This window comes from Salvelinus namaycush, unplaced genomic scaffold (assembly GCF_016432855.1).
Source record: "Salvelinus namaycush isolate Seneca unplaced genomic scaffold, SaNama_1.0 Scaffold419, whole genome shotgun sequence".
NCBI lineage: Eukaryota > Metazoa > Chordata > Actinopteri > Salmoniformes > Salmonidae > Salvelinus > Salvelinus namaycush.
In genome coordinates, this window is record NW_024061108.1 from 11,066 (window position 1) to 31,261 (window position 20,196).

Sequence of the window (20,196 nt, forward strand, 5' to 3'; positions counted from 1 at the left end):
TATAAAATATGGTAATTTCCCGTTTTCTCTGTTGTGTAGTGATGGTCATTCAGTCTTCTGTGAGCCGGAACATTTGTCTCCGTTCACCTAAAAGAGACGTTCATTCGGCTCCCAAACAGCTGTTCGTTCAGTATGGATTAGAAATGGAAAAACCATGACAAAATAGTCCATACAAACTCTACAATGGCTACCTACCATTATGTCAGATAGTGAAATGTCAGTTCAAATACAGTTTTACCTGACCTTATTATTAGATGGCCTGCAACAAAAAACATGTTCTGAACAAATGAGAGTGGACCAGAATGATGCTGCGTCCTCTCTATATAGTTCCTGCACTGAGGAACATGGACTGAACAAATGAGAGTGGACCAGAATGATGCTCCCTCCTCTCTATATAGTTCCTGCACTGAGGAACATGGACTGAACAAATGAGAGTGGACCAGAATGATGCTCCCTCCTCTCTATATAGTTCCTGCACTGAGGAACATGGACTGAACAAATGAGAGTGGACCAGAATGATGCTCCCTCCTCTCTATATAGTTCCTGCACTGAGGAACATGGACTGAACAAATGAGAGTGGACCAGAATGATGCTCCATCCTCTCTATATAGTTCCTGCACTGAGGAACATGGACTGAACAAATGAGTGGACCAGAATGATGCTCCCTCCTCTCTATATAGTTCCTGCACTGAGGAACATGGACTGAACAAATGAGAGTGGACCAGAATGATGCTCCGTCCTCTCTACATAGTTCCTGCACTGAGGAACATGGACTGAACAAATGAGAGTGGACCAGAATGATGCTCCCTCCTCTCTATATAGTTCCTGCACTGAGGAACATGGACTGAACAAATGAGAGTGGACCAGAATGATGCTCCCTCCTCTCTATATAGTTCCTGCACTGAGGAACATGGACTGAACAAATGAGAGTGGACCAGAATGATGCTCCGTCCTCTCTATATAGTTCCTGCACTGAGGAATTACATCTTCAGAGAATGTTTTGATCATTTATCTGCAGATAATCCATGTGTGGAGCTCAACAAGCAACAGTTAGTTTACAAATCATGGAGACAAAATCACATGTCTTTAGAAATTTGTATATTTTGACAGGAAGTTAATGCTGAGACAGGTCTCCTTTCCAGGAGGTGAGCCCTGTATATCACCACAATATAATACAAACTACACATTAAAATACATGAAAAGTAAAACACGATCATAAAAACAGACATTATTCAGTAATAAGGTCCCCTAACAACCGTCAAATGCCTTAGACACCAATTCCTCCATTTCTTAAGTGCATTGTATATTCTTCCAAACACAAGGTGCAAGGAATCCAAAGGCTGATTTAGCAAAAATGAGTTCTGACTTTACTCAGCATAGAGTCTGTCAGAAGATACACATCCCACTATTACAACAGTGGGACTGTTCTGGAATTACGGTTGCTGAGTTCACATTCATTAATATCCCACAAGGCTTAGCGTCTCTGACTCAGCAACTCAAAGAAGTAAACTTGCATTTCCCTTGACCAGCAAGTCAACATATTTAGTATGATGTCTCAAAAGACCTCACATACATTACAAATCAAAATTGTATTTGTCATACACGTGGATAGCAGATATTATTGCGAGTGTAGCGAAATGCTTGTGCTTCTAGATCCGTAAAAACTGCTCTCCTTCAATTGCATTATGAATTGTTGTGCTTTGACTGACCGTCAGAATACGTTTCTCTCCCTATCGCAACGGGAATGATTCTCAGGAGGAATATTCCTCTAACACACGACAACAAGCCGACTAGGTAAATACATAAACTGTTGTTCTATAGGGTGTTCTGATGCTGTTGTCGTAGTAACATTACATGGTAAAAATAGCAGCAGAGGAAAGTTCCATCCTGAGTGATAAAGTCTCTGAATGACTTGGCCAGCAGCTACACAGCTGTCAGAGTTGAGGCTGCTGTGGTCTGCTGTGTACAGTACACTATTGAATTGCCTTCTTCTGAACAATCATGCATGTCAGTACAGTGCCTTAATTAAATATTAAATAGTTTTTTTTTCTTCAATCTACACACAATTCCCCATAATGACAAAGCAAAAACAGGTTTAGAGATTTTTGCAAAAAAATTAATAAATAAAATAAAAATACACATTTACATAAGTATTCAGACCCTTTACTCAGTACTTTGTTGAGGCACCTTTGGCAGCGATTACAGCCTTGAGTCTTCTTCGATATGACGCTACAAGCTTGGCACACCTGTATTTGGGGAGTTTCTCCCGTTCTTCTCTAGTCTACCTTGAAGGTAAAGTTACAGCATAGAGCACCTGGTGATTTTGGCAGTGAAGTTACAATGCCCCTCTTTGGCACAGTGAGAGGTCATTATGACCACAGAGACAAATCTTAGTACCTGAGAAGAGCCTGATAAGAGTCCCTACAGCAACTCCCTACGCTGACCTGTGTCGCGACCCCGGCAACACAGAAGTCTCTCACCAACTCAGCCAGGCATTGATAGCTTCTGTATGCAATAGCTGGTCCTTTCACTATATGATGTGCATTGTCCCTGTCAAATAAATCAGCACAGACTACGTAAACTACACCAAAGATGTCTGATAGAAAAAACTATTGCTGATGACATAGTGCTATATATGGAGAGGCAGGTAGACTAGTGGTTAAGAGCGTTGGGCCAGTAACCAATGTCGCTTGTTCAAATCCCTGAACCAACAAGATGTAAAATCTGGCGATGTGCCCTTGAGCAAGGCACTTCACCCTAATTGTTCCTGTAAGTTGCTCTGGATAAGAGCGTCTGCTAAATGATTAAAATGTAAATATAGCCATGCACATTCCTATATAGTCATAGTTAAGGTCCTTGTAACTCCAGGATAGTGGGTTTGATTCCTGGGACCATCCAAACATGTCTGTTAAATGGCACATAACACTTATTATAGATCATTTCACATTTAAACCGATGACAGACTGGGTTCACTGGCCTCATCTTCCTCATTCTTCGTCGTCTCCTTGTTCTTCTTCATTACTGACGTCAACGGTTCCTGTTTAAATGGGATGAGAGACAGGATTAGAACAGAACTGTCTAATAGCACCTCACATGAACACAGTCAACTAAGAGAAACATTTAAAAAACTAAACACTAACTAGTTTAATCTGGGAGTATAATATGGTTGACATCACTGGACTGGTGGAAGCTACTATGTAGTCAAGTCCTCTGTGTCTCCTATTGACTGTGTAGACCAGTGGTCCCCTATTGACCGTGTAGACCAGTGGTCCCCTATTGACCGTGTAGACCAGTGGTCCCCTATTGAACGTGTAGACCAGTGGTCCCCTATTGACCGTGTAGACCAGCGGTCCCCTATTGACCGTGTAGACCAGTGGTCCCCTATTGACCGTGTAGACCAGTGGTCCCCTATTGACCGTGTAGACCAGTGGTCCTCTATTGACCGTGTAGACCAGTGGTCCTCTATTGACCAGTGGTCCCCTATTGACCGTGTAGACCGGTGGTCCTCTATTGACCGTGTAGACCAGTGGTCCCCGATTGACCGTGTAGACCAGTGGTCCCCTATTGACCGTGTAGACCAGTGGTCCCCTATTGACCAGTGGTCCCCTATTGACCGTGTAGACCAGCGGTCCCCTATTGACCGTGTAGACCAGAGGTCCCCTATTGACCGTGTAGACCAGTGGTCCCCTATTGACCGTGTAGACCAGTGGTCCCCTATTGACCGTGTAGACCAGTGGTCCCCTATTGACCGTGTAGACCAGTGGTCCCCTATTGACCGTGTAGACCAGTGGTCCCCTATTGACCGTGTAGACCAGCGGTCCCCTATTGACCGTGTAGACCAGTGGTCCCCTATTGACCGTGTAGACCAGCGGTCCCCTATTGACCGTGTAGACCAGCGGTCCCCTATTGACCGTGTAGACCAGTGGTCCCCTATTGACCGTGTAGACCAGTGGTCCCCTATTGACCGTGTAGACCAGCGGTCCCCTATTGACCGTGTAGACCAGGGTCCCCTATTGACCGTGTAGACCAGTGGTCCCCTATTGACCGTGTAGACCAGTGGTCCCCTATTGACCGTGTAGACCAGCGGTCCCCTATTGACCGTGTAGACCAGCGGTCCCCTATTGGCCGTGTAGACCAGTGGTCCCCTATTGACCGTGTAGACCAGTGGTCCCCTATTGACCGTGTAGACCAGTGGTCCCCTATTGACCGTGTAGACCAGTGGTCCCCTATTGACCAGTGGTCCCCTATTGACCGTGTAGACCAGTGGTCCCCTATTGACCGTGTAGACCAGCGGTCCCCTATTGACCGTGTAGACCAGTGGTCCCCTATTGACCGTGTAGACCAGTGGTCCCCTATTGACCAGTGGTCCCCTATTGACCGTGTAGACCAGCGGTCCCCTATTGACCAGTGGTCCCCTATTGACCGTGTAGACCAGTGGTCCCCTATTGACCAGTGGTCCCCTATTGACCGTGTAGACCAGTGGTCCCCTATTGACCAGTGGTCCCCTATTGACCGTGTAGACCAGCGGTCCCCTATTGACCAGTGGTCCCCTATTGACCGTGTAGACCAGCGGTCCCCTATTGACCAGTGGTCCTCTATTGACCGTGTAGACCAGTGGTCCCCTATTGACCAGTGGTCCTCTATTGACCGTGTAGACCAGTGGTCCCCTATTGACCGTGTAGACCAGTGGTCCCCTATTGACCGTGTAGACCAGTGGTCCCCTATTGACCGTGTAGACCAGCGGTCCCCTATTGACCGTGTAGACCAGTGGTCCCCTATTGACCAGTGGTCCCCTATTGACCGTGTAGACCAGCGGTCCCCTATTGACCGGTGGTCCCCTATTGACCGTGTAGACCAGCGGTCCCCTATTGGCCGTGTAGACCAGTGGTCACCTATTGACCGTGTAGACCAGTGGTCCCCTATTGACCGTGTAGACCAGTGGTCCCCTATTGACCGTGTAGACCAGTGGTCCCCTATTGACCGTGTAGACCAGTGGTCCCCTATTGACCGTGTAGACCAGCGGTCCCCTATTGACCGTGTAGACCAGTGGTCCCCTATTGACCGTGTAGACCAGCGGTCCCCTATTGACCGTGTAGACCAGTGGTCCCCTATTGACCGTGTAGACCAGTGGTCCCCTATTGACCGTGTAGACCAGTGGTCCCCTATTGACCAGTGGTCCCCTATTGACCAGTGGTCCCCTATTGACCAGCGGTCCCCTATTGACCAGCGGTCCCCTATTGACCGTGTAGACCAGTGGTCCCCTATTGACCAGTGGTCCCCTATTGACCGTGTAGACCAGTGGTCCCCTATTGACCAGTGGTCCCCTATTGACCGTGTAGACCAGTGGTCCCCTATTGACCGTGTAGACCAGTGGTCCCCTATTGACCGTGTAGACCAGCGGTCCCCTATTGACCAGTGGTCCCCTATTGACCGTGTAGACCAGTGGTCCCCTATTGACCGTGTAGACCAGCGGTCCCCTATTGACCGTGTAGACCAGTGGTCCCCTATTGACCGTGTAGACCAGTGGTCCCCTATTGACCGTGTAGACCAGCGGTCCCCTATTGACCAGTGGTCCCCTATTGACCGTGTAGACCAGTGGTCCCCTATTGACCGTGTAGACCAGTGGTCCCCTATTGACCGTGTAGACCAGCGGTCCCCTATTGACCAGTGGTCCCCTATTGACCGTGTAGACCAGTGGTCCCCTATTGACCGTGTAGACCAGCGGTCCCCTATTGACCGTGTAGACCAGTGGTCCCCTATTGACCGTGTAGACCAGTGGTCCCCTATTGACCGTGTAGACCAGTGGTCCCCTATTGACCGTGTAGACCAGTGGTCACCTATTGACTGTGTAGACCAGTGGTCCCCTATTGACCGTGTAGACCAGCGGTCCCCTATTGACCGTGTAGACCAGCGGTCCCCTATTGACCGTGTAGACCAGTGGTCCCCTATTGACCGTGTAGACCAGTGGTCCCCTATTGACCGTGTAGACCAGTGGTCCCCTATTGACCGTGTAGACCAGTGGTCCCCTATTGACCGTGTAGACCAGCGGTCACCTATTGACCGTGTAGACCGGTGGTCCCCTATTGACCAGTGGTCCCCTATTGGCCGTGTAGACCAGTGGTCCCCTATTGACCGTGTAGACCAGTGGTCCCCTATTGACCGTGTAGACCAGTGGTCCCCTATTGACCGTGTAGACCAGTGGTCCCCTATTGACCGTGTAGACCAGCGGTCCCCTATTGACCGTGTAGACCAGTGGTCCCCTATTGACCGTGTAGACCAGTGGTCCCCTATTGACCGTGTAGACCAGCGGTCCCCTATTGGCCGTGTAGACCAGTGGTCCCCTATTGACCGTGTAGACCAGCGGTCCCCTATTGACCGTGTAGACCAGTGGTCCCCTATTGACCGTGTAGACCAGTGGTCCCCTATTGACCGTGTAGACCAGTGGTCCCCTATTGACCGTGTAGACCAGCGGTCCCCTATTGGCCGTGTAGACCAGTGGTCCCCTATTGACCGTGTAGACCAGCGGTCACCTATTGACCGTGTAGACCGGTGGTCCCCTATTGACCAGTGGTCCCCTATTGACCGTGTAGACCAGTGGTCCCCTATTGACCGTGTAGACCAGTGGTCCCCTATTGACCGTGTAGACCAGTGGTCCCCTATTGACCGTGTAGACCAGCGGTCCCCTATTGACCGTGTAGACCAGTGGTCCCCTATTGACCGTGTAGACCAGTGGTCCCCTATTGACCGTGTAGACCGGTGGTCCCCTATTGACCGTGTAGACCAGTGGTCCCCTATTGACCGTGTAGACCAGAGGTCACCAACCTTCTGTCAACATCACTACCACTCAGATTCTCTTTTAAACAGGACTTCAAAAACAGAAGCCTACTCAACATGAACCTATTAAAAACAGTTCTGTAGCGATGATGTTTGTGCAGTAGGATATAGACCCATTACAGTATCACTGCATATTAGATAAGCTTGAATGCCAATGTTGTTCTTCTTAGCTTTATCGTTGGGTTTTATACAGAAATGTTTGGTGATAGACTAGGAATGGCTTGGAGATGGACCAGTCAATCACGATCGACCGGTTGGTGACCACTGATGTAGACAGACATGACTTTCCTGTCTCTTTAGGTTGTTTAATATATTATAGCACCACCAGATAACACTACCACATCAGGAAGTAACACTACCACACCAGGAAGTAACTCCACCACATAACACTACCACACCAGGAAGTAACTCCACCAGATAACACTACCACACCAGGAAGTAACTCCACCACATAACACTACCACACCAGGAAGTGTGACTTACCTTTCTGAAGGTCAATATCCCATTTGTTTAATCAACAGGTAGAGACCTCCAGCTACAGCTTCAACAAGAACTGTAACAAGAACTGCAACCAGAACTGTCTGCCAGCAGGAATGACACGTCTTAGGAAACATTTGATCTGAAACACAGGATGTAGAATTATTACAATACCTAATGCTTATTACACATGAAATGACTTTTAAAACAGGACATTTTTTACAGATCGTGCCTTCATTCAAATATCCAAAACAGACTCTCACCTGGAACGTGAATCTGTCTCTCCTTCATGTGTCTGATGTCCAACTGTTGAACCCGACAGGTGAAGGTGTTGTTGTCAGAGTTGGGGACGTTAACATGGCTTGTCACAGTGTAGCAGCCTTCACGGTCTCTGGATGTCTCTGTAGGTCCAGCAGCAGGGAGGACACGTCCATGAGCGTCCCACCACTCCATGACAGGCTCTGGGTAGCAGTCTTCAGCCTCACACCGCAGGACCACCTCATCGCCTTTGATTCCCTCAATGATGATAACTGGTCTAGATGCAGCACCTATACAGATATACCACGGCTTTCAGCCAATCAGCATTCAGGGCTGAAACCACCTAGTTTATAATGTTTATGATATCAGACTGTATACCACGGCTTTCAGCCAATCAGCATTCAGGGCTGAAACCACCTAGTTTATAATGTTTGGTATATCAGACTGTATACCACGGCTTTCAGCCAATCAGCATTCAGGGCTGAACCACCTAGTTTATAATGTTTGGTATATCAGACTGTATACCACGGCTTTCAGCCAATCAGCATTCAGGGCTGAAACCACCTAGTTTATAATGTTTGGTATATCAGACTGTATACCATGGCTTTCAGCCAATCAGCATTCAGGGCTGAACCCACCTAGTTTATAATGTTTGGTATATCAGACTGTATACCACGGCTTTCAGCCAATCAGCATTCAGGGCTGAACCACCTAGTTTATAATGTTTGGTATATCAGACTGTATACCATGGCTTTCAGCCAATCAGCATTCAGGGCTGAACCCACCTAGTTTATAATGTTTGGTATATCAGACTGTATACCACGGCTTTCAGCCAATCAGCATTCAGGGCTGAACCACCTAGTTTATAATGTTTGGTATATCAGACTGTATACCACGGCTTTCAGCCAATCAGCATTCAGGGCTCAAACCACCTAGTTTATAATGTTTGGTATATCAGACTGTATACCATGGCTTTCAGCCAATCAGCATTCAGGGCTCAAACCACCTAGTTTATAATGTGTGGTATATCAGACTGTATACCACAGGTATGACAAAACAATACTTTTTACTGTTTTGTTACCTTGGTAACCAGTTTACAATAGCAATAAGGTAACTCAGGGTTAGTGGTATATGGCCAATATACCACGGCTAATGGCTGTATCCAGGTTGCGTCGTGCATAAGAACAGCCCATAGCCGTGATATATTGGCCATATACCACACCCCCTCGGGCCTTATTGCTTAAATATAACAAGGGTTTGTTGATATTCTTGGACCTTTAAATTAAAAGAGGAACTAACAATAGATCACAGCATTGTACAGGGACTTAGCTGGGGTCAAGGTCAGTATGTAGTCTAACCAATGTACAGTATGTAACTAATACTCATCATGCTATGGACTTGACATTGAACTCACCCTTGATTTCATGAGATCTGTCTCCTAAGGGGGTTTGGGTGGTCAGCAGGTGTGTTGACTCACCAACAATGAGTTGAATGATGCTTTTCTGGTGGTCCAGCAGTGGAATGTAACAGGTGTAGTTTCCAGCATCAGACAGTTTCACTCTGGTCAACTTTAAACTAGCGTTGCCGTTCTCTAGTTCTTCTTTAAACAGTGACGTCCTTCCCCTGAAGACTGGATTCTGGAGCACCAGATCCTCCTTCTCATCTCTGTAAAGATGGACCTCTTTTGGTTTTAGGTCCGGTCTCTGCCACTCTACTGTCTGATGCACAGCACTGACAGTGCTTCTCAGGGTGCAAGGCAGGATGACGTCATCACCAACTAAGGCCACAATGTGCTGAACTGTACCTGAAAGAAACAGATTACAGATTGATATACTTTGAGACAAAACAAGATATATGGCTACTGTATGTTGAGCAGGTTGACAGGGACTTCCACAACAACTAAGGTAATTTAAAACATGAAATGATCTATGAACATTGACTAACATCAGCAGTCCTACAAATGTGAACTTTACTCTCATACACAATTCAATAAAGCGTCTCACTAAATAGTAGTGATCAGGTAGAATAATCGGTTTATTGATTAGTTGATCGGAGGTGTTTGAATCAATCACAGATATGAAAAAGGCTGCATTTCCACAGACAGCTGATCTCTCTTTAGTGAGAGCTTTCACATGATGCTAGGCTACCTCAGGAGACACTTTTAAAAGCATGTTCCCCAGGGGGGGCGCCCCACTATTTGAGAAGGACTGCTTTAGTGAGAGCTTTCCCATGATGCTAGGCTACCTCAGGAGACACTTTTAAAAGGTCCAATGCAGCCGTTTTTATCTGAATATCAAATCATTTCTGGGTAACTATTAAGGACGTTATTGTGAATGTATTCACTTAAAATTGTCCAAAAGAAACAAATAGAATCTTAGCAAAGAGACTTTTCTCAAGCAATAATTTATCTTGGACTGTCTGGGAGTGGTCTGAGTGGGGAGGGGAAACTGAAAACGAGCTGTTATTGGCAGAGAGGTTTGGAACTCTTTCTTATTGGTCTATTAACTAATTTACCTCATGGTGATGTCACCATGGAAAGACAAAACTCCATCCCACCAAAACAGGTTGAAATTTCACCTGGTCCTTTCAAACCGCTCCAACACTACAATGACATAATCATCATTATCACAATTTCACAGCATTATTCCAACCTCAGTGTGGAAATATAGAACACAGGGGGTAAAAACACATTTACATTTACATTTAAGTCATTTAACGCTCTTATCCAGAGCGACTTACAAGTTGGAACATTTGACTGCACTGGGCCTTTAATAGTTCTCCTGAACAGTTACCTGCAGACATTTCTTTAAAGCGGCAATCAGCTGTTGAACAATAACAAAGGCTACTCTTTTTTCTTTCTCTCTTAAATTATTGTAACGACACTGGGTTTATAAGCGCGGAAATCGACGCTGCCGCACGAGCATGCTTTTGCGGCACAATCGCTATCGCGCCGGACCTCGGGCTAGGGGGTCGAGGGTTCGAGACCTGCTCCCTGCTGTTTCATTACATTATAAATTATACCCACTCAGATTGTGTACACGACAAGAAGCATATTAAGGCTCAGTGTATCGTTAGAACCATAGGATCCTATCTGATGGTTTTGGGAAACCGGGACCCAACCCGGTTCCATTCTACAGATCCTGTGTATTAGAAAGTAACGTTACAACTGCAAAACCCACATTATCACTAGCTAGTAAACGTACTTACCGCCTGTGTCACTTGATGTTGATGATATACTAATGTACATTAAGTGTCCACAACCTGCAGACCGAATAAGTCTCCATATTGTCCCGTTAAAGACAGAAGTTATGTAGAACTATAGGATCATGTCAATCTATCTGCGACACGATACAGTGATCTGAAACCACAGAGCTACTGCAAATACACTCTCTATAGCAGCCCCTCCCCTCCCAAGTATCCTCCTCTTTACACTCTCTATAGCAGCCCCTCCCCTCCCAAGTATCCTCCTCTTTACACTCTCTATAGCAGCCCCTCCCCTCCCAAGTATCCTCCTCTTTACACTCTCTATAGCAGCCCCTCCCCTCCCAAGTATCCTCCTCTTTACACTCTCTATAGCAGCCCCTCCCCTCCCAAGTATCCTCCTCTTTACACTCTCTATAGCAGCCCCTCCCCTCCCAAGTATCCTCCTCTTTACACTCTCTATAGCAGCCCCTCCCCTCCCAAGTATCCTCCTCTTTACACTCTCTATAGCAGCCCCTCCCCTCCCAAGTATCCTCCTCTTTACACACTGTCTATAGCAGCCCCTCCCCTCCCAAGTATCCTCCTCTTTACACACTGTCTATAGCAGCCCCTCCCCTCCCAAGTAGCCTCCTCTTTACACTCTCTATAGCAGCCCCTCCCCTCCCAAGTATCCTCCTCTTTACACTCTCTATAGCAGCCCCTCCCCTCCCAAGTATCCTCCTCTTTACACTCTCTATAGCAGCCCCTCCCCTCCCAAGTAGCCTCCTTTTTACACTCTCTATAGCAGCCCCTCCCCTCCCAAGTATCCTCCTCTTTACACTCTCTATAGCAGCCCCTCCCCTCCCAAGTATCCTCCTCTTTACACTCTCTATAGCAGCCCCTCCCCTCCCAAGTATCCTCCTCTTTACACACTGTCTATAGCAGCCCCTCCCCTCCCAAGTATCCTCCTCTTTACACACTGTCTATAGCAGCCCCTCCCCTCCCAAGTATCCTCCTCTTTACACACTGTCTATAGCAGCCCCTCCCCTCCCAAGTATCCTCCTCTTTACACTCTCTATAGCAGCCCCTCCCCTCCCAAGTATCCTCCTCTTTACACTCTCTATAGCAGCCCCTCCCCTCCCAAGTATCCTCCTCTTTACACTCTCTATAGCAGCCCCTCCCCTCCCAAGTAGCCTCCTCTTTACACTCTCTATAGCAGCCCCTCCCAAGTATCCTCCTCTTTACACTCTCTATAGCAGCCCCTCCCCTCCCAAGTATCCTCCTCTTTACACTCTCTATAGCAGCCCCTCCCCTCCCAAGTATCCTCCTCTTTACACTCTCTATAGCAAGCATGTATTGTCCACTAAAGAAAGTCACCTACGACCATGCTGCTACAAACACAAACCACACCACGAGAGTTAAACCGCTGAGCTGCTTGTTTCTTGTTCCTTGTTTCTCGCTGCTACAAACACACTGTGCCCTCAACCTGCGGTAACTCGCTACGCGAACCACCCGATGTGACCGCCCAGTCACCGCTCACCGCCAATCACCGCCCAGCGGTCGGTCGTTACTGGTAAGCGGTGTTTCCCCACGTGCTAGTAGTACACGAAGGGAGACAATAACTGTAGTGCTCTCTCAACACACACACACACCACCACTCAGCAGCAGCCTGTAATGGCTTATATTTTGTGTCTACAACTCAGTGCAACAATTTCGATGTGAAGATAAACATGTCTAAGTCACGTATTTATTTTTATTTTTTAGAAACATCCGTTTAACTTCTACTTGCTACTCATCCCGGATCCGGGAGCACCCTCATCAGTAAAAAAGCTGACTAGCATAGCCTAGCATAGCGCCACAAGTAAATACTAGCATCTAAATATCATTAAATCACAAGTCCAAGACACCAGATGAAAGATACACATCTTGTGAATCCAGCCATCATTTCTGATTTTTAAAATGTTTTACAGGGAAGACACAATATGTAAATCTATTAGCTAACCACGATAGCAAAAGACACAACTTTTTTTTCTCCACCATTTTTTCCCTGCATAGGTAGCTATCACAATTTCGACCAAATAAAGATATAAATAGTCACTAACCAAGAAATAACTTCATCAGATGACAGTCTGATAACATATTTATTGTATAGCATATGTTTTGTTAGAAAAATGTGCATATTTCAGGTATAAATCACAGTTCTACATTGCAGCTGCAATCTGAAATAGCGTCGATGCAGTCAGAATAATTACAGAGACCAACGTCAAATACCTAATTACTCATCATAAATCATTTCTGAAAAATACACAGCGTACAGCAAATGAAAGCCCAACATCTTGTGAATCCAGCCAATATTTCAGATTTTTTACAGCGAAAACACAATATAGCATTATATTAGCTTACCACAATAGCCAGAAACACAAGCAATTTACCAGCAGCAAAGGTTAGCAATCGTAACAATCCAGCAAAAGATATATTATTTTTGACTAACCTTGATATACTTCATCAGATGACAGTCCTGTAACATCATATTACACAATGCATATAGGTTTTGTTCGAAAATGTGCATATTTAGCAGCACAAATCGTGGTTATACAATGTGATCAGTAGCAACATTTCAGGCATTCTGGCCGGCGCCATCTTGGAGAGGCACCTAATCTAATCGATAACTAATCGTAAACTTGACTAAAAAATACAGGTTGGACAGCAAATGAAAGATGCATTAGTTATTAATGCAACCGCTGTGTTAGACTTTTAAAATTAACGTTACTAGACATACAGTGTGCGTTACAGCCAGACCAGTGCCGAAATTAATGGCGGACAAATCATTTTACATTTTTCCACAGAAATACGAATTAACATCATAAATAGCTCTTACTTTTGTCCAAAAGAATCGTTGCTCGGTTGTAGAACGTCCTCTTCAACTTTGGAAATAGCAGCAAACATTAGCTATGTGGCGCAGACATGCCCAAATCTTCAAAACGCAATACTAAGGAAATTCCGAAAATCGCAATATACATAACTATATATATATATATATATATAACTATATATCTATATACATATATATATATATATATAACTCGGTTTAAAATAACTTCGTTATGATGTTTCTAACACCTATATCGAATTAAATCAGAGCAGGATATATCTAAGGCCGATAACTTGAGCTTTTCAGAACGCCATGCTGAGGTCCTGCTTTGCGCCATGACGAACAATGAAAAGAGTGCACCCCCCATGCCATGGGCTTTTATATGGTCTCAGATCTGCCTAGAAACTCCATTCCAATTCTCATTGGTTACTGACATCCAGGGGAAGGCGCGTGCAGTTCATGTCGACCCATAGGATACATACAGAGTTTTAGACTGATCCTAGAACAGAGTCAACATTTTCAGATTTTGCAGTACCCGTCAGGAATCTCGCTGCCAAACGAGTTCTGTTTCACTCAGAGAAATAATTCAAACGGTTTTAGAAACTAGAGAGTGTTTTCTATCCAATAGTAATAATAATATGCATATTGTACGAGCAAGAATTGAGTACGAGGCAGTTTAATTTGGAGACGATATTTTCCAAAGTGGAAACAGCACCCCCTAGATTGACAAAAGGCTAAGTGAATACTTAAGATCCTCAAATCGTGATATTTCAACTGAACATGTTGGTTGTACCTCCAGCCAATCACAATCTCTCTATTGAGACATATTGCAGACTCGTTGAAAAGTGTGGTGTTAATCTCCTTAAGAACAAACAGGATGAAAAACAAGCTTAGCTTGATTTACAATCCGATAGTCAGTCCTTACCCTCCCTGCTGATAAGGGTGGGTCGGTTGTACTCATGGATAGGACTGTTTATGTAAGTGTGTGTCATAGACAACTACTTGACAACACTTTTTACAAGAAACTCAGAAGTGACCCCACTGCCCAATCTCAGAATACTATCTTAAAACTTCTTGTCAATATGGGGGCGCTGTTTTCACTTTGTAAAAATTCGTTCCCAAATTAAACTGCCTCGTACTCAATTCTTGCTCGTACAATATGCATATTATTATTACTATTGGATAGAAAACACTCTCTAGTTTCTAAAACCGTTTGAATTATATCTGTGAGTAAAACAGAACTCATTTGGCAGCGAACTTCCTGACAGGAACTGCAAAATCTGAAACTGGAGACTCTGTTCCAGGATCAGTTTATTAATCTGTATGTATCCTATGGGTCGACATGCACTGCATGCGCCTTCCCCTAGATGTCAGTAAGTATTGATAATTGGAATGGTGTTGCTAGGCAGATCTCAGGCCGTATAAAGGCTCATGGAACGGGAGGTGCAGCCTTTTCAACGTTCGCCATGACGCAAGAAGAGACCTCAGGATGGCATTCTGAAAAGCTCACGTTATCGGCGTTAGATATATCCGGCTCTGATTTTCTTCGATATAGGTGTTAAAAACATCATAATGTATTTATTTTAAACCGAGTTATATCAGTTTACATGAGTTTACATGAGTATATTGCGATTTTCTGAATTTTCTTTGTTCTGCGTTATGAACAGTTGGACACCTCTGCGCCACATAGCTAATGTTTGCTGCTAGTTCCAAAGTTGAAGAGGACATTCTACAGCCGAGCAACGATTATTATGGACAAAGGACAACTTGCCCAAGATTCTGATGGAAGCTCATCAAAAAGTAAGAACTATTTATGATGTTAATTCGTATTTCTGTGGAAAAATGTAAAATTATTATTCCGCCATTAATTTCGGTGCGGTCTCGCTGTAACGCACGCTGTATGTCGTAGTAACGTTAATTAAAAAAATCTAACACAGCGGTTGCATTAAGAACTAATGTATCTTTCATTTGCTGTCCAACCTGTATTTTTTAGTCAAGTTTATGATTAGTTATTGATTAGATTAGGTGCCTCTCCAAGATGGCGCCGGACAGATTGCTTGAAGTTTGGCTACTAATCACATTGTATAACCACGATTTGTGCCGCTACATATGCACATTTTCGAACAAACCCTATATGCATTGTGTAATATGATGTTACAGGACTGTCATCTGATGAAGTTTATGAAGGTTAGTCAAAAATTATATATCTTTTGCTGGTTTGTTACGATCGCTAACCTTTGCTGCTGGTAAATGGCTTGTGTTTCTGGCTATTGTGGTAAGCTAATATAATGCTATATTGTGTTTAAGCTGTAAAACACTTAAAAAATCTGAAATATTGTCTGGATTCAGAAGATGTTGGTCTTTCATTTGCTGTACGCTGTGTATTTTTCAGAAATGTTTTATGATGAGTATTTAGGTATTTGACGTTGGTCTCTGTAATTATTCTGGCTGCTTCGGCGCTATTTCAGATTGCAGCTGCTATGTAGAACTGTGATTTATACCTGAAATATGCACATTTTTCTAACAAAACATATGCTATAAAATAAATATGTTATCAGACTGTCATCTGATGAAGTTGTTTCTTGGTTAGTGACTATTTATATCTTTATTTGGTCAAAATTGTGATAGCTACCTATGCAGGAAAAAAATGGCGGAAAAACAAAGTTGTGTCTTTTGCTATGGTGGTTAGCTAATAGAAATACATATTGTGTCTACCCTGTAAAACATTTTAAAAATCAGAAATTATGGCTGGATTCACAAGATGTGTATCTTTCATTTGGTGTCTTGGACTTGTGATTTCATGAACATTTTATTATATGATATCCCTGTGGCTTTAGGCTAGGCTATGCTAGTCAGCTTTTTTGATGGGGGGGATCCCGGATCCGGGTTTGTGACTCGTTAGAGGTTAACTGTCCTAGATGGGTATTTAAGTTCTGGTCAAATCACCCAAAAATAACACAACTTTTTGGCTATTCAACACCCTAAAATTCAACACCCTAAAATTCAACACCCTAAAATTCAACACCCTAAAATTGCCACTTTCTATACTTTGCCGAAATTACACAAGAATGTTACAAAACCTTCAGGGCGCCCTATTGTAGCGGGGATTGATGCAGTAAGGCCCCTCTATCGACTTTTGTTGACCTTTTTATTAGACCACTCACAGAACAGCTCCCCTCCTTTGTAAAGGACACCAGCAGTAAGGTCTCAGAACAGCTCCCCTCCTTTGTAAAGGACACCAGCAGTATGGTCTCAGAACAGCTCCCCTCCTTTGTAAAGGACACCAGCAGTATGATCTCAGAACAGCGGATTAAGGACCAAGTAACTGAGGAATGTAACAGTTTTTCTGATTTCTGATTTTGGGAATAAGATAGTAACGTTACAACTGCAAAACCCACATTATCACTAGATAGCAAACGTACTTACCGCCTGTGTCTCTTGATGTTGATGATATACTAATGATGTACATTAAAAGTGTCCACAACCCGCAGACCGAATAAGTCTCCATATTGTCCCGTTAAAGACAGAAGTTATGTAGAACTATAGGATCATGTCAATCTATCTGCGACACGATACAGTGACCTGGAACCGCTGAGCTGTCGCAACACACTGCCTCGCCCTAAAAAAAAACTAAAAAACACTGCCACCCCCTTCACAAGTATCCTCCTCTCTGGTGAAAGTCGCATAGCTTCAAACTCGCCACCGCAACCACTCAATATGTCTGATCACCATCCAGCGGTCAGTACTGACTGGGAAGCGGTGTTTCACCGCGTGTTAGTGGTGTACACGAAGGGAGCCAATAACTGTACTGCTCTCTCAACACACACACCACCAGCCTGTCAAATCCAATCAACTTGTATTGGTCACATACACATGGTTAGCCTGTCAGGGTGGGTATAATTTGTGGAACGTTCCTATAGGAATCTGTTCCAAAAGCGCTGTAAATAACAAGGTTGTATAGCGGCGCAATAAGATACCGGGCAGGAAGTGGCTTATGTAATTCCGTTTTTTTACTCACCACGTTTATTCCGAAACCTGTCTGTCTTCATTCTGGTAGCCTCCACCGTCTCTCGTTCGTTGTTTTAGTTATTATTTCCGGTGTGTCGGCATTCGGCAGGTGAACTCTACTGCGCCTCTATTAGGCTCTCTCTATGGTTAACATGTAACTTAACTAATGACTACTAGCTCCAATATTTTATTAACTAGGTGGCTTGTACACAATTGTTACCGATGACACGGTATATATCAGCCTACTCGTAATCCAGAAGCATACATTGTATTTTGCCAAGTTCTCTCTGTGTGAATTATTTCCCAAATATAGCAGGTAACTTGTGTCGATGTTGTTGAGTTCATCTTGCCTAGTTAAATAAATATTAAATAAATGAGAAATGTTCAAATATATGCTTTGGCCTATTTCAGGTAACATCAAGATGCTCGACTCATTACATTCCGACTTTACATTCCGACTTTGAATGTCTGTTTATTGGACATATATATTAGTGTCTAATAAAAAAGAGCAACGTATGTAAAGCATCCCATCTGTTTTAAGGTTATAGTTGTGTGGTAGTTCTTCTTGATGTCCACTAGGTGTCAGCACAGTTTCAATAATGTCACACCAGGTTCACAACATGTTTTCATGTGTAACAAATAAAATTGTATTTGTCACATGCGCCGAATACTACATGTGTAGACCTTACAGTGAAATGCTTACTTACAAGCCCTTAACCAACAATTTATTTTTAAGAAAAATACGTGCTAAAAATCATGACTCAGCTCAGCAGTCTCTCCAGTCTACCAACTGGTCTCTGTAACTTCATCTTTGTCTCTGTGGTGTACAGTCTTCAGGTGATGATGGGGGTATTGAATCATCTCTCTACTCTCCTCCTTCTCTCTCTCCTTCCTCCTGCTCTCTCTCATGTAGTGAAGAAGTTCAGTGATTTTACAGACTGAGAAGTTCTTCCTGGAGGGGACAACTCCTAATCTCCCAGGTATTTTGGTTGGTGGGAAAGTCCAGAACCAGGGCCAGAATCAGAACCGCTACAAGCTGATTTGCCAGAAGTACAAAAACATCTACAGGTTTGCAACTCTCTACGACACGACCAACAGGATCCCTGTGTTCTCAGCCTACACCTTCACTGGTCCTCCTACAGACCGCAGACCAAATCAACGTTGGATGATAGAGCCCCAGGTAGGACTAATGTTTTGTCATATAACATAACATGATTTGTTTACTGCTGTATATCACAGACAGTTATGAGCTGACAAGGTATAAATCTGTCGTTCTGCCCCTGAACAAGGCATTTAACCCACTGTTCCTAGGCCGTCATTGAAAATAAGAATTTGTTCTTAAACTGACTTGCCTGGTTAAATAAAGGTTAAAATAAATGTTAACAGAATATAGAACTACCACTATGGAGGATATAGAGACTTGATTGTCTTGATTGTGGATTGTGGACCCCCCCTGAAAATAGAGGTTACTGTACAGAACTAGTGAATGAATGTATGACTGTTGCTTCCTGCAGCTCAACAGGGAAAACAACAGCCCTGAAATGGAGAATGACAGTAAAGAGATTGAATACCAACACCAGGCTGGAGACAACGACTATAAGAACTCAATACCAAGTAAAGGGGTGAACAGAGGTCACCTCTTCCCAAGTTCACATGCTCATGACCTTGATACTCAGAAGTCCACCTTTACCCTGACCAACATCGTTCCCCAGGTGGTGTCCTTCAACGGGGGCAGCTGGAATGAAATGGAGTGCAAAGTCAAAACGACTCTGAATCTCTCTGAAGCTTAACTGTAAGGATGCTAACGACCAGATAAAAGCACTGTAAGGATGCTAACGACCAGATAAAAGCACTGTAGGAATAACAACAACAAGACAGAAGCCTATGTGGTGACTGGAGCAGTTCCCATCATCAACAAACTGAACAACAGAGTGAACATCCCAGATCTCCTGTGGACAGCCTACTGCTGTTACAACAACACACTGAACAACAGAGTGAACATCCCAGATATCATATGGACAGCCTACTGCTGTGAAACCAGTGATGGCTGAAGCACACTGGAGTGTGAACCAAGAGGACCAGAACAAACAAGTATTGAACCCCCAATCAGGGCTGTATGACATGTTGGAACTATTCAGTTGATGAACCCTACCACTAACCCCTAACCCCTAACCCTACCACTAACCCCTAACCCTACTACTAACCCCTAACCCTACTACTAACCCCTAACCCTACTACTAACCCATAACCCCCCAGATCAGTGTCCAAAAGGTGATATTCCGAGAGCGCTTCTCCTCAAGGATCGGGATGTACGTGATCATTATGTCTATGATGATGACTGTGTCTCTGTGGGGGTCAAAGGTTATTACCTACCTGTTGTATTTGTTTCTGTGCTGGTGATGATGATGTAGTGACATAACCACCAGGAACCTGTGACATCATCAGGTCAAGCAGGTAATAATGGACCTGGTTTAGTCTGACCTGAGTTTCACGCTGTGATCAACATTCACTATTAATGACAATACTTTCTGAACTATTAGCACAGTAGACTACTGACCTGACCTGCT

The 20,196-nt window shown here is 44.3% G+C and overlaps 2 protein-coding genes across 2 annotated transcripts; one reads left to right on the top strand and one right to left on the bottom strand.

Annotated features, from left to right (window-relative positions):
* Window positions 1-2,987: 2,987 nt before the first annotated feature.
* LOC120041217 (CD276 antigen-like) lies at window positions 2,988-17,701 on the bottom strand. Its single transcript, XM_038986146.1, has 4 exons — window positions 17,640-17,701; window positions 8,984-9,373; window positions 7,575-7,859; window positions 2,988-3,037 (listed from the first exon to the last, which is right to left on the bottom strand). Exons 1-4 carry the CDS (start codon window positions 17,668-17,670, stop codon window positions 2,988-2,990), a joined length of 756 nt encoding a protein of 251 aa, XP_038842074.1. The 5' UTR covers window positions 17,671-17,701.
* A 684-nt stretch (window positions 17,702-18,385) lies between these two features.
* On the top strand, window positions 18,386-19,680 carry LOC120041221 (endonuclease domain-containing 1 protein-like). The gene is made up of 4 exons (XM_038986154.1): window positions 18,386-18,428; window positions 18,610-18,809; window positions 19,192-19,413; window positions 19,480-19,680. Exons 1-4 carry the CDS (start codon window positions 18,386-18,388, stop codon window positions 19,678-19,680), a joined length of 666 nt encoding a protein of 221 aa, XP_038842082.1.
* Window positions 19,681-20,196: the final 516 nt, after the last annotated feature.